General features: G+C 35.2%; 2 protein-coding genes across 10 annotated transcripts in view; one reads left to right on the plus strand and one right to left on the minus strand.

Moving 5' to 3' along the window:
- The first annotated feature begins 1,544 nt into the window (after positions 1-1,544).
- Positions 1,545-5,903, plus strand: LOC121371303. Its single transcript, XM_041497105.1, has 2 exons — positions 1,545-2,534; positions 4,203-5,903. The coding sequence occupies exons 1-2, from the start codon at positions 1,640-1,642 to the stop codon at positions 4,400-4,402; spliced, it is 1,095 nt and encodes a 364-aa protein (XP_041353039.1). The 5' UTR covers positions 1,545-1,639; the 3' UTR covers positions 4,403-5,903.
- Positions 5,904-10,634: 4,731 nt separating this feature from the next.
- LOC121371298 (calpain-A-like) overlaps positions 10,635-13,773 on the minus strand; it is an 81,478-nt gene continuing 78,339 nt past the window's right edge. For all 9 annotated transcript variants that reach the window (XM_041497098.1, XM_041497095.1, XM_041497093.1 and 6 more), the window contains one exon: positions 10,635-13,096. In XM_041497098.1, the coding sequence (XP_041353032.1) occupies positions 13,070-13,096 (27 nt within the window). In that variant the 3' untranslated portion in view covers positions 10,635-13,069. The remainder of the gene's footprint in view (positions 13,097-13,773) is intronic.

Here is a 13,773-nt window from a genome sequence, read left to right on the forward strand (position 1 = left end):
CTTAGTTGTCTTAAAGGAGTTATAAGATTTTATTATTATTAATTTTAAATACAGCAGTCGCTTTCCTTGCAGGGTTATTAATGAGATGCTGTGACAATTGCACATAGATGTTTTTCAGGTTTTAGTGTACATTCAGGTTAACCCATAATGATGAAGATTTATAGTAATCCTTTCCAAAATAAAATACAATCTGAAAAACAGTGCAAGTTAAGTAGCCTATTTAAAATGGTAACGTTGTCATGAATCCCATTGGGCGTAGTGCTCAAGGAAGATGTGGAGAGAGTCCCCACAGTTGTCAAGGGAGTTGACTTCATAGGTGATGCCTCAATTGGCAAAAATTATCCATACGATTTGGACCATTATTCTATTTTCTTTTTAATCCTTTCTTTTATTCTTCGCTTTGTTTTTCTTTTCTGCACATTGGTAGGGCTGATCAACATCTACTACCAGTTGATATTGTCTGAACTATGTCTTAAAGCGTCCAGTCGTTTTAACTACTTCTTTTTTTGAGACTTCCAGGCAAAGGCGCTTGAACGCCATGTCGACAATTACCCCGGTTGTTGCCTTGGTGAACAGCTAGCTGAAAGCAGACTACGTGACGATTACGTCTTTGGCAAACAGGGCTGGTTCACTAATCAGTCAAGGAGAGGCGGACCCGAAGAATCGCTCTTTACTAGCTGATCTGGTAAGTTGTAATGTTAACATCTCAAGTGTTTTGATTCTGTTTTGTTCTTCGCCGTTTCATTGTTATTTTACTCTTCTTCCGATATGCAGATTGGAATGGAAGCTTTTAAAGGCAAAAAAAACCCCCAAAAAACCCCCAAAACCGCCCTCATTAAAAACATGTTTTTAAGTACGCGTGTACGTTTTAATAACAGCACATGTATATCGAACACTAATTAACTGAACTCCAGTTTATAACAGAATCAAACTATTTATAAAATTGAAATTATACAAATCCTTGAATTTGTTGTTTTTATTATCAAAGCGATAGAAGTATAGATTTATTAACTGAAATAGTATCTAATACAATATCTTATTTTTCTTTCGGAATGTATGTTAAGTTTTAACATCGATTTTATTTGCTGTATACGCAACGTGCAAACATTTTACATTTTTATTAATTTACGTCGAAACAGTTTAATTTGATTATCACAGTGCTCACAGCACCTACATATTCAAATAGACTCATACTCCTGTATATATCGAAATTGCGATCTTTTAACAATATTTCATATTGTTTAGCCATTGCCTTGGTTCCATTTCCTGCATATCATTTATATTTTATTATTTTTATTTTATTATTTATTAAATATAGTGAAATCGGAAAATAAGGTGGGTGCTTAGAACTCTCTCTCTCTCTCTCTCTCTCTCTCTCTCTCTCTCTCTCTCTCTCTCTCTCTCTCTCTCTCTCTCTCTCTCTCTCTCTCTCTCCCCACACCCCTCTCTGTGTAACTGTGACGTCATAATCAGTCAACGTAATTGATGAATATCTGCTTTTAAAATGAGCATAAAATTAAACTTTTACGTCATTCAGTTGTTGGGGCCATTGTTATGGCAACGATGCGTACATCCACGAACACACGTTCATAGTCACGTTGTACTAAATAATGGCGTTTAAAAACCAAAAAGAAAATAAATGGGGCAAGGCCTAACCAGAATCAGACAACGATTTAGGCCTAGTCACCGGCAACGTCGACCTGTAGACTGGAGTGCTGCCAGGAATGGACAACGCCAGAGACCCTATCAAGTCTATTGCAGGTTGGTCGATCCACCGGTTCGACAGCCGCGAGTAGACCCCAAATCTGGCCAAAGGCATTTTTGGAAAAGTCCATTTGAAAAGGACCCGGGCCCAATACCTGAACTCGCCACACTACACAGTTCACCGAATATTCCAAAGATTAGGCAGGTGGTCGTTGTGTACGAAGAGGGCCATCAGTATGAAGTTAGCGTAGAACCGTCTGAAGATGACATACACGAAGATATCGTCCAAGACCGAGACAGACTGAAGATAATCGACGATCAGCTTAACGTACTTAACCGTTCTCTGTGGGATGCCGGGGACGCGTTGTCGGAATCCCCATCAAATAGCTCGTCTGATTATGACGACGCGGTCGAATCTGTCAACAGCAAGCACATATTTTCATCAAGCAACGGAGACCCTGCTGCAGGAGAAATAAGCTTGGTCCAAGAACCATTCCAAAACCCCTGGCCAATATGGATGGTGCCCATGGAAAGTTATCCGCTGTTCTTGCAGCCCTTTATCAACAAGCCCTGTCGACTGTATCTGAGATTCGCCAATTCAAACGTCGCACCTCATACGATGGAGAAGTCCGTGGAGGCCATTTATTTAATGCAAAACGTTAAATTCCTGAAGATTCAGTTTATGCAGCATTCACTGGGCAACAACCAAATGAGAATATCGATAGAAGAAAGCCACCGAGCAAAACGAGGCAGGAAGAAGGGTTGTTTCAGACCTATGTATTGCAAAACTGTTATTATTAATTGCGCGAGTTTGACACTTACAGCAATTGGTAAGTTTCTAAAGCAAAATAACAAACACCTGTCAATTTATGAGTTCTATATTTACACACTAAATATAATTTAGTAGCTTTGAAACGGTACATTAGTGTTACCATGTACTTCCTGTAGTTATGAATAGCCAATGTATTGAAAAACTTATAGCAACAACATAAGGATGCCCCTCCTCCCACCCCTCCCCGAGCAAATCCTCGAATTCCGGCACGATGAGCTAGCTTGAAACATTTTCATCATGTATTTCCATCATTCTACTCATATTAGTTGTAATCTGTGGTGAAAAAAAAAGAAGAAAAAAGAAGAAGAAGAGAGAAACCCGTAATAATGCGTTTGCAATCAGTTTGGTAGTAATCCTAATATGAACACACACACACACCCCAACCCCCCCCCCAAAAAAAAAAAAAAAACCCGGTTTTATCCAGATTCGGGCATTTTCGTTTAAAGGGACAGACTCTAGTTTAAGCCCTTGAAAATTAACACTAAGTTTAGTTAATCTACAAAGTTACAATTGAGTGAAACATGAGTCTGTGACTTTGAAATAGGGAAATAGCCATTAAAAACAGAGTAAAACTCGACTCCATAATTTTTACTTCTCAGACGCACGTGCGTTTTTAAATATATGAGAAATCCATTTTGTGGTATTAAAATCACCAGGATGACCAAAAACACTTCGAATGTACATCTAAGTAAAGTACGATTTCAGTTATCAAAAACGTCTATAATAGTGAAAAATATGTCTTAGTGTTTAAAAACTAAGGTATGTCCCTTTAATTCGGGCAAAAATCAGCCTGCCCCCCAAATAAAATTGAAGACCATACACCTGTCAACAACAAAACACCACCACGATCACCTCCCCCACACACGTGTGCACTGTGCACCAGTCACGTCCAGACATTTTGTGGCGTGATTGGGAGTAGCAGTTGTGTTGCCTGGCAACGGATGCGCAGTTTTGGGTTTCTGGCAATTTCGTATGGTTTTCTCGGACACCCGGATCCAGACTGTCTGATAATCGGCGTGTAGTGGTGGTGCGACCATATGGAGCCATATTACATGTGATAATGATAAGTGACACAAGTTGTTTTCTCGATTTGTTGTCCGGTTTAACGGTCTTCCTATTCGCTAACAATTTTGAACTTAGTTCGTTGTCCAATTAAATAGCGTTGCTACAATCGAATAGGCCCTAATGATAAACTAACACCGAATTTAGAATGCGCACCATCGACATTCGCAAGATCCATACATAGTCAAGCATGGGAAAACAGATGGCACATGCAAAACGTGCGAATAAAGCGTTTAGTACACTATACACAACTGCCCTTTCGCGTTGCCTTATTTAGGGTGGAAATGAAATCATGTTTTTGTCATAACAGTTACGAGTGTCAGTGAATGTGGATTGCAGGTTTTTTTTATGGTTTACCTACACCCCGTTTCGGTTGCCACAGACAATGGTATAGGACTTGCCAATTGCGATACAAAAATAAACGTGTCACCAAAATAATAGATGACCGGACGTTTTTGACGATCCCATTCTAAATATCAGTAAAGGACAATAACTTTGTAATCCGGATACTCCTTAAATTCTACTTTTTACTTGAAACTGTGGGTGTCCCGTTTAGAGAGGTTTCATTATTATTATTATTTTATTATTTATTTTTTTATTCCAGGTGAAGAATTTTTGTTACAACTGCAACCACCCCTTGACAACCAAACACCATCCACCTTCCCCGACAGCAACGGCGAACTGCCCAAACTGTGGGGCCACTACGTGCGCGAACTGGACACCAACCCCAACATCTCCCTGGAGTGGTCAGCGTGCCTGTGGAAGTGGTACAACAGCACGGATCAGTACTGGATCGAAAACTGAGCCAATACGCTCACAGTCTAAATGGCGTGTTATCTCTGTAACTGGTTGGAAAACATCTTAATATTGGTAGTAGTCTGTGCAATCGTGTTTCACCAAACAAACTGTGTAGAGCGTGTAAGCCCAGCGTTGGTGATGAATTTATGCTTGTTAACCGGTCTTTGCTACATGTGTGCAATGTGAGAAGTATGGAGTGGTTAATACAAGTTTTGTTACGGTTTAAACATTTTTTTTAAAAGATACCAGGTTTAATTTTATATATTTAAGAAATGGTCATTGTGACATCTTAGGTATTAATGGCTGTGAAATGTTTAAATTGGGAGTTATATTGAATGGGGAAAGGGTTCTGAAAGGGATTTCATTTTACAAAAGTGATTTATGTTTGATGCAAGAGGCATGAGAAAGCAACATGCGGACAAGTAATAATGTCGTATTTTTAGTGGTAAAATAATTGTTTCAATATAAAATATGAACATCATGTTATCAATAAATCTCCATAGTTTTATTTTAATTTGTTTCTTACTACCAGCAGTGGCGGATCTAAGGGGTAGGCCACCCCCCTCTCCTAACTTTTGCGACAGTTATAGTTTAATTTAATTATTTTCATGTTTTACATTGGAGAATCTGAGAAATACCTTTGGGAACATGTGTGGCTCTCAATCACATGTCATTAGGGGCCCCCTAATGGATTTTCTGGATCTGCCACTGATATTTTATAAATATTTTATTAAAAATGTGCAGGATTTTACTTCAGTAGAAATCCTCAGCTACTTTCAGTTGGAACTGCCTGTTTGTTAATTATTATTATATGTCTAATATCTTATGTATATAGATTTTTTTTGTATACCACCTAATTATGTACAATACGGGTCAAATCAGATACTTCAGTAAAACCTCCACAAAACCTAAAACCCCACCTAAACATATTTTTAAGATAATTTTATTCCTGGACAGACAGAATCTTAAACTGCATTTAAGAGTTGAACAACTTAATATGCCTCAGGCCTGTAGCCAGGATTTTGAGAAGGGGGTGGGGGGGGGTGGGGGGTGTCGTATAGGCTTATGTTGAGGCGCGAAGTGCTGGAAGGGGGGGGGGGGCTGGTTCATACTGAAAAAAAAGCCACTGGTGGGAGGTGAATGACCCCCCCCCGACCCCCCATTGGCTAGGGGCCTGTGTTTATACTGGGAGAGTATGTTGTTTTTCTTTCACCAAACATTAATGAAATGCTTGTAAATATAATCAACCAGTCTTGGTGAACTAATTATGAACTAGTATTTTAATATTATTGTTTTACGTGAAATTATTTCAGTACATCTAGGATGTACCATATCTGAATATCATTTTAATACATGTACAACTGTTTGTTTGAATAGTCTTATAATATGAAAATGATGTTTTCTATTTGCATAGTTTTGTATTTCAAGTAAGATTCTTTGCTTTTAAATAGTCTTTTAGTTGCATCAAATCAAAGCTATTTTGTTTCGAATGTAGATTTAACAGTTATGTAGTTTGTTTTCTTTGTTACATATCTACAAAATCCTGTGTACTGGAAAATGGATAGCTTAGCTTAATTAAGTACTGAAACACACAAAAAAAAAAAAAAAAAAATAATTGTTTTGTTTAACGACACCACTAGAGCACATTGATTTATTAATCATCGGCTATTGGATGTCAAACATATGGTAATTTTGACAGTCATAGAGAGGAAACCTACATTTTTCCATTAGTAGCAAGGGTTCTTTTATATGCACCATCTCACAGACAGGACAGCACATACCACGTGGTGCACTGGCTGTGACAAGAAATAGCCCAATGGGCCCACCCACGGGGATAGATCCCAGACCAACCACACATCAAGCAAACGCTTTTACCACTGGGCTACATCCTGCCCCTGAAACACAAAATGCACGACCTACTAACAAAGTCACGACCTCATTATTCATTTTCATTCATTCAACTTATTTTCATGCTTATATCCAGTTAAGATTAAAGCATGCTTTCCTGGGCACACACCACAGCTATTTGGGCTGTCTGTCTAGGACAATGGGTTAGTTGTTAGTGGTTAATGAGAGAGAATATCTGTGTGGAAGCCTGTACTCGGCCGCGAACCTAGTACCTACCAGCCGTATGTCCGATGGCTTAACCATGACACCACTGAAGCCTCATTAACATTAATCTTAATGATATCATACTTAGGAATTGCATCAGGTTAGAAAATAACAAGGTGGGATGCTTTTTAAGAGATAATCTGGGACCAGTTGGCATTTAACTGAAAAATAAGTTAAAACCTTTTTCTTTCAGTCATCTATCCAGCCACTGGTCAAATGAAGCAAACAAAAAAACCCCAATAAATAATAAAACAGCAACAATAAGGTCACCTATATTCAGATACCACTGTGACTATATTGATATTTAATAAACTTAAATGTAACTTGGTTAGCAATTCTACCAAATTCTTTAGAAGGCAAACATATATTTATATGTCGAGTCCTCTTTACACATCTCGATGTGGTAAATGCAGTAACCGTAACCTGACTGAGATGCTCTTCAAGTTAACAGCTATACTCAAACGTTTGTACTGAAGTGTGCAACACATTTGTTAACTGACCAAAGCCTTTTATGAGAATTATTCTCCCTTAGTAATTTTTCACAATTTATTTTTCAAAAAGAAAAGTGAATTTTGTCTGTTCTTATCTGTGATTATGGACAAAATATTATTATTACATTTTGAACATCTTAATCACAAATGTATACAATTAATCCTAGACAATTCACACATGGTTTTGCTCAAGGCCTTTTTGACATTCGAACCGACACAGAATTGTTTTGGTCATTGCAATATTATTGGAAGGAATATTTTTTATTTAACAATGCACTCAACACATTTTAATTATTACACTTATATCATGTCGGATATATGGTTAATGACCACACAGATGATGAAAGCAAACCAGCTGCAACCACATAATTGGCTACTCTTTCCAATTGGCAGCAAGGGATATTTTATATGCAGCATCCTATAGACAGGGTAGTACACACCATTGCCTTTGTTGTACCAGTTGTGCAGCATTGGCTGGAAAGAGAAATAGCCCAATGAGGCCCATTGATGGGGATCGATCCTTGACAGACCTCACATCAGGCAAGCGTTTTAACGCTAGGCTACATCCCACCTCATGATTATGTTATTGGGTGCCAAAGTAAAGGTAATATATAATATTCACACACATACAAAGCCAAAGATAACATTTTTCAAAATTTATTTTATAAGGTTACAAAGTATATCTGCAATAGCAGAAATAAGGGCGACAATTTACAACAAAAAGAAAACTGTTAACAAATCTACAACTACAGCTTGGTAAATTCACCACAAGTTATTATTAGCTCATGAAGCATAGCAGAACATCACTGCTGATCAGTGTTAAACACAATACAGTCAATCCAGCTAAAGCAGCCACCTCCATTAAGCAGTCACCTGTCTTCACCTGGTATATCAACAAGGTGATTTAGGGAATGCAAATGAACTGCCTTTTAGCAATTTTTGTTCCTCTTTTTTTTTTTTGCAGTTCTTTGCCTTTGAACAAAAAAATATATATTAGCCAAAAAATTTATTGATCCATTTTGAAAATGAACACCTGGTAAACAATTCCTGGTGATGCCAGTTTTAATAGACTGCATTAAAATCCACCCAAGCAACTAATATAGTACACACTAACCTATATGAAGCAGCCGCCTGCTTTAAGAGGCCGCTTTTTGATACTCTGTCAGCTGGCTGCTTAACAAGGTTGACTGTATTTCTAAAATCTGGTCTTTAACAAATCTGTCTCCAATCTAGTACTCCCACACAAAGTATGTGTCATTCTAGCTACTCCCACAATAACACACACTACTATACTAAACAACAAAAGTTCCTCCACCAGTAATCTGATCACAGATACCCTCAAACTATTGTTTGAGGGTAACACTGAGGTATTATACTAATGATATATTGATGGAAAGAAGTAAAAAAGAAAAATCAATCTGCTCTAGAGGTGTCGTTAAATAAAACAAACTTTTATCTTATCATCGGCTATTGGACGTCAAACATATGGTCATTCTGACATATTTCTTTAGAGGAAACCCACTGCCACATAGGCTACTCTTTCCAATAAGCAGCAAGGGGTCTTTTATATGCACTTTCGTTCCCAGACAGGACAGCACATACCACGTCCTTTGATGAACCAGTTGTGGACCACTGGTTAGAATGGAAAACAGCCCAAACTACAAATGGGTCTACTGAGAAGGATCGATCCGATGACCAACCGCTTCACAAGAATGATGGAAAGAAGAGGCACATAAATAATAACCGCAAAAGTGAGGTATTACACTATATAATGATTGAAAGAAATAAAAAGAGGCCAAAAACGAATAACAGCAAATATTGACTGCAACCAGAACCCTCATCCATAGTATCAGGAAGTTTATTGTGTTACTGACATTCATTCAACATATTCAATCCCATGTGATATCTTCATATTTTACACCTGTAGACATTCCTACACTAGTAGTTAATTAAATTCGATCTACAATATCAATATAACACCCATATTTCTCTCCATCAGTATATTTAATAAAGACAATTGGAAGGGTTTGCAGCAGTCTGAGGGTACCTGTGGATCTGATATGTACTATTCTATTAATATTTCTTAACTACATTATTAGAAACACTCCATTTGTAACCATCATTATAGTTCTTGATACTGTTTGCAGCATTTTGCAACAGCAATATTTAGTTACAATCTCCCATCCCATTAAACCCCCCCCCCCCCCAAACAAACATTATTTACCCCATAATATATAAATACCCCTTTTCAACAATAGCTTTTCTATTTGTTTTCCTTACATTTACATATATTTGTATTTGGATGCTTTTATATAAATTGATAGAATGAAAATAAAATCTCTAAACTCTGAACATAAATTTATGCACAAAAGAACACTAATAAGATAGTTACCATAAATTAATAATTCACTAATCTATAACTTACAACTAATACCTACAAACACTCCAAGTAGTTATATATTATTTTAAAAAATAACTGAAATAATGTTCAACATTGATGTACTAAAGGCTATACTAGTACAATGGAAGCTGAGAAGTTGAAATATGTATTTTAAAACAGCAAACCGAAGCAGTGGTATAGCAAACATCTTCAGGTTTATAAAAGAAGTTTGCATTTTGAAATATGATTGAGTTAACACCCGTAATAGTGGATTTACATTCACAAAATTAATAAACATTTTCTAGCTAACAATAAAAGTTACAATTGAGGACAAAACCCACAAATAATTCAGTTGAAAAAAATAACCTGCATCAGTGGATTGCATTCGCAAATTAATACATTAAGTGACCAACAAAAACAAAACAAAAACAAAAAATAATAATACAGTTACAAAAGACACTAGCAAACTAAGTATTTAAGATGTTAATATATTTATAGACATACTAACAATTAAAATTATGTTCAAAGTAGTTCATAACACTCGTACATTGTAAAACAAAATAATAATTTTAAAAAATTGAACCAAAAACCCTATTTTATTCTCAGGCAAGGGGAGTGGCTACATAATTGTCAAACATTAGTATAAAAATAATGGAAAATTGTTATGGACAAGATAACAGTTATATAATAGATTATTCACACACATTTCAACTTCACGTTTGTTCAGCAAGATGTTATGGTAATATTTTAACACTGTCCTTCATACCCACAAAACATAAATATGCTGTGGGCCTTTTTAAATGAACCACTCTAACCTTGTCATGGATAAAATAAAAACACGAGTTTGCTTGCTAATAGCATACCAGAACTGCTTTATTTCTCAGAAATGTATTGTTTCCAGTTATTGTTCAACCAATGATTTCTTATGGCACACTAGTTTTTGTGCGTTTTTTCAAATAAATGATTGTCATTAATATAGAAGTCAAACAACTAATTTAGAAATATAATTTGTTTTTTAAATAGAATCCAGGATAACATTTTGTGTTGTTGACATTTCAGATGGTACAAAATTTTAAATGTATGAGGAACTCTGCCAGATGAACGTTTAATATGGCACACGCGAGTACATACTATGTTCAGCAGTACATTTATTAACCAAGTCAAATGCATTACTGTTACAAAATACAACAGGATGAAATCATTAAAAAAAAATATATCACTACAAAGTTTATCAAATGACAAAACAGTAAGACAATTATGCAACATTATTTATTGTTACTAACAGTAACTATTACACAAACATTGATACACTGTAAAGATTAATTCTGATAAATACTGCACAAAGACAATAAAGTCAATCTTCTAATACAGGGGAAAAGGGAATTGGACGTAAGTAGTTAAATTACTAATATTAAAAGTTGCATATTATGAGTTTATATTAGATCAGAATAATATATAGTATACAAATGTACTAATATTTAGCTGCTCTTTTAAACTGAAATATATGGAGTACAAGACAACTAATATTCAGTGGCAGATCTAAAGTGGGCCCCCTAAATTATATTTCAATCTTATTTATTTTACATTGAAGAATTGGAGGAATCCCTTTCGGAACATTTGTGACATGTCATTGGGGGCCCCTAAATGGATTTTCTGGATCCACCACTGATATTGTGTAGTTTCTGGATCCACCACTGATATTGTGTAGTTTCTGGATCCACCACTGATATTGTGTAGTTTCTTTTGTTATTTCTAAATGGCAGATTCCTTTTCTTGCCCGTCAGCTATTTATGCCACTAATGTTTTCATAACAACTTTAGCTAAATATTAAAGTTAGGTTCTTTAAAACAGGCAATTATTACATCCATACATAAAGATTTTTTTAAATTGTTATCTCTTGATGAATTTATTAAAGTCTTAAAATTGCATATGTATGTCAACCGATAACCCTGTGTACCATATTATGAATGCATATGTTAAAAAAAAGTTTCTTAAAAAGAATGAAAAATGCATCAAATAACAGAAATTAATTGTTAAAAAATGGCCGGTTTCATACAGTTTCGAAAACATGAACCAAGATAATATAAACAGTATAAATATAACAAAGATCACAGCTTAGTATTAAACAAGCAAAATGCTGAAAAGTGTTTATTGTAAACAGTTAATTTATGAAAAAAATGCATAACAAAGGCCTCAGTGAACATTTGCCTGTACAACAGAAACTTCAATTTCAAGAGACTTGCTCACATTTTATTACCATTATGTTTACAACCGAACAACAGTTCAGTCTAAGACATTAATGGTATCTTTATGGTTTTCTCCACCATGCCAACAATGATACATTCAGTGTATAGATTTAAGCACTTTTCTGTCCATAATTTTCAGTTTTCACTGTGAACACTATATACTTACTGGTGGCAAAATTTATAATTACATTAGGACACACATAATGGACACAAAAAAGAAGCGACTTCATTTTTATTAAGCTTTGCACTGTTCTTAGGATTCTAACCTTTTAATTCCAATTAGCCATGCAATTCCATCATTAGGCCCTATATACGAAATACTGCATTGTACAGAAAATGAGTTAAATGACTGTCATGGACACAATGAGTTCAGACATGCATGCAAGATATTTATCTTGTTATTATTTTTTTTGAATTGGTTAATTTTTTAAAGCTACATGTATTTGTGGGGTTTTCATGATTATAAGGCTTTGACAAGAATCAACCAAATTTACAAGAATATCAAATTAAAAAGCAATCATTTTATTCGAATACAAACAGCATTTATGATATGCATGACAGATAGATAGCAGAGATACTGATTTTTCAATTTGAGAAAAATATTCCCATTCAAACTGTTATCATATATGCAGACTTCACATAAATAAAACATAGCACCTTGAAATTTCATCATGCTGCTGTTAATATACCTTTATCCAAATTTGCAGTTCTGTTAACATGTGTATAATTTCCACATATCTTTTAGAATAGTAAAGGTTTAATGCTGAAATATCAAGAAACCGCCACCATTCATCCTCACAGAATAATGATGATACACAAACATGCTGCAAATATTTCTGGCATATTTGGTCATCTTGAAAAAAATCCTGATGAAAATCCTGTTACAGTATTATAATGTTATTTTCTTTTTCTTTTACATTAAACACTATTTCACTTGCTGGTTATCACATATACATGTATATACCCAGCTGCTGAATTTAACAGTTCATTTCCAATATCATGGAAGACATGTATCTCTACTCGCCATTAATTAAAAGAGACTAAATAAAATTATTTTGAGTTTAAGTTCAGTTGAGTGAATCAGTATTATTATATGGCAAGATTTCTTAGAATTCTTTATAATAAACTAACAAAAATTTACCACATAGCTTAACATTTAAGAAAGTGAATGCATATACTGACATATCACCCAACCCACAACTGAAATAATGAATCAGAATTTCGGCAACCAATAATGTATAAAAGATGTGTAAAGGATGTTTAAAAAAAAAACTGTGCTAGAAGACTAGATTTGTTTTAGAACAAGTGTTTGAATGTACAATAAGCATGACACACAATAATTTAAAAAGTCCACAACAGTAAAAGAACAGATAGTTGAGTATGATGTGGTTTTGTTCAGCTTTACTCATAACAACAACAGCACGTTGAGGGTCGAGAACAACATTCATGAATACATTGTAATCTGGGTGAACTGAAAAAAGAAACGAAAAGAAATGCATAATTGATTAAGGGCTGAATTTACTCAGTCTGTGTTTCTTATATGCAGTGTTTAAGCATTGTAAATGTATGTGTGAGATATAAACAGGCTTTGTACATTAGGCACTAAGTTTCTTTCCATCTACAGTGAAACCTCTCAAGACTGGACCCTCTGTAAACCGGAATTCCATCAAAACCGGACGTTTTACAGAGTCCCTTTTTAAAAACCAGTACAGAACTTAACCTCTCTAAAGCGGATCCCTGTGAAACCAGACATTTTTATTGGTTCCACAGGTGTCCGGTTTAGAGGGGTTTCACTGTATATATTTTATAGCAATCTAAATCGTTGAAATGGTGCTTATTTGTTTTGCATTGATATCTCACACCCTCGTATTATATTTCTGCAACTATATTTAGCCTAAAAATAAAATAAAAAATCACATAGAAAATAAAAACACAGAAACAATGGTCGATATTCGTGTCTGAAACTTCTATGTTGTTGTTTGACAGCTGTCAAATACTACATGTTGGCCTTAGCTGCCTACGTGATTAATACATTCACCTAGCAACAGGTTGACATGGTTAAAATATTTACTGAATAACAAAGGCAATTCCTTCCGACATGTAACCAATGCATCTGATTGAATGAATACAAAGAGCAATGGCCGATTA

This window comes from Gigantopelta aegis, chromosome 4, assembly GCF_016097555.1.
Source record: "Gigantopelta aegis isolate Gae_Host chromosome 4, Gae_host_genome, whole genome shotgun sequence".
NCBI classification, from domain to species: Eukaryota; Metazoa; Mollusca; class Gastropoda; order Neomphalida; family Peltospiridae; genus Gigantopelta; species Gigantopelta aegis.

What these genes read in the sequence shown, in the direction of transcription:
- LOC121371303 (XM_041497105.1), top strand. Translation starts at nt 1,640, where the DNA reads ATGGGGCAAGGCCTAACCAGAATCAGACAACGATTTAGGCCTAGTCAC. An exon ending in TTTGACACTTACAGCAATTG is followed by an intron (nt 2,535 to 4,202) that starts GTAAGTTTCTAA and finishes TTTTTATTCCAG; the next exon opens with GTGAAGAATTTTTGTTACAA.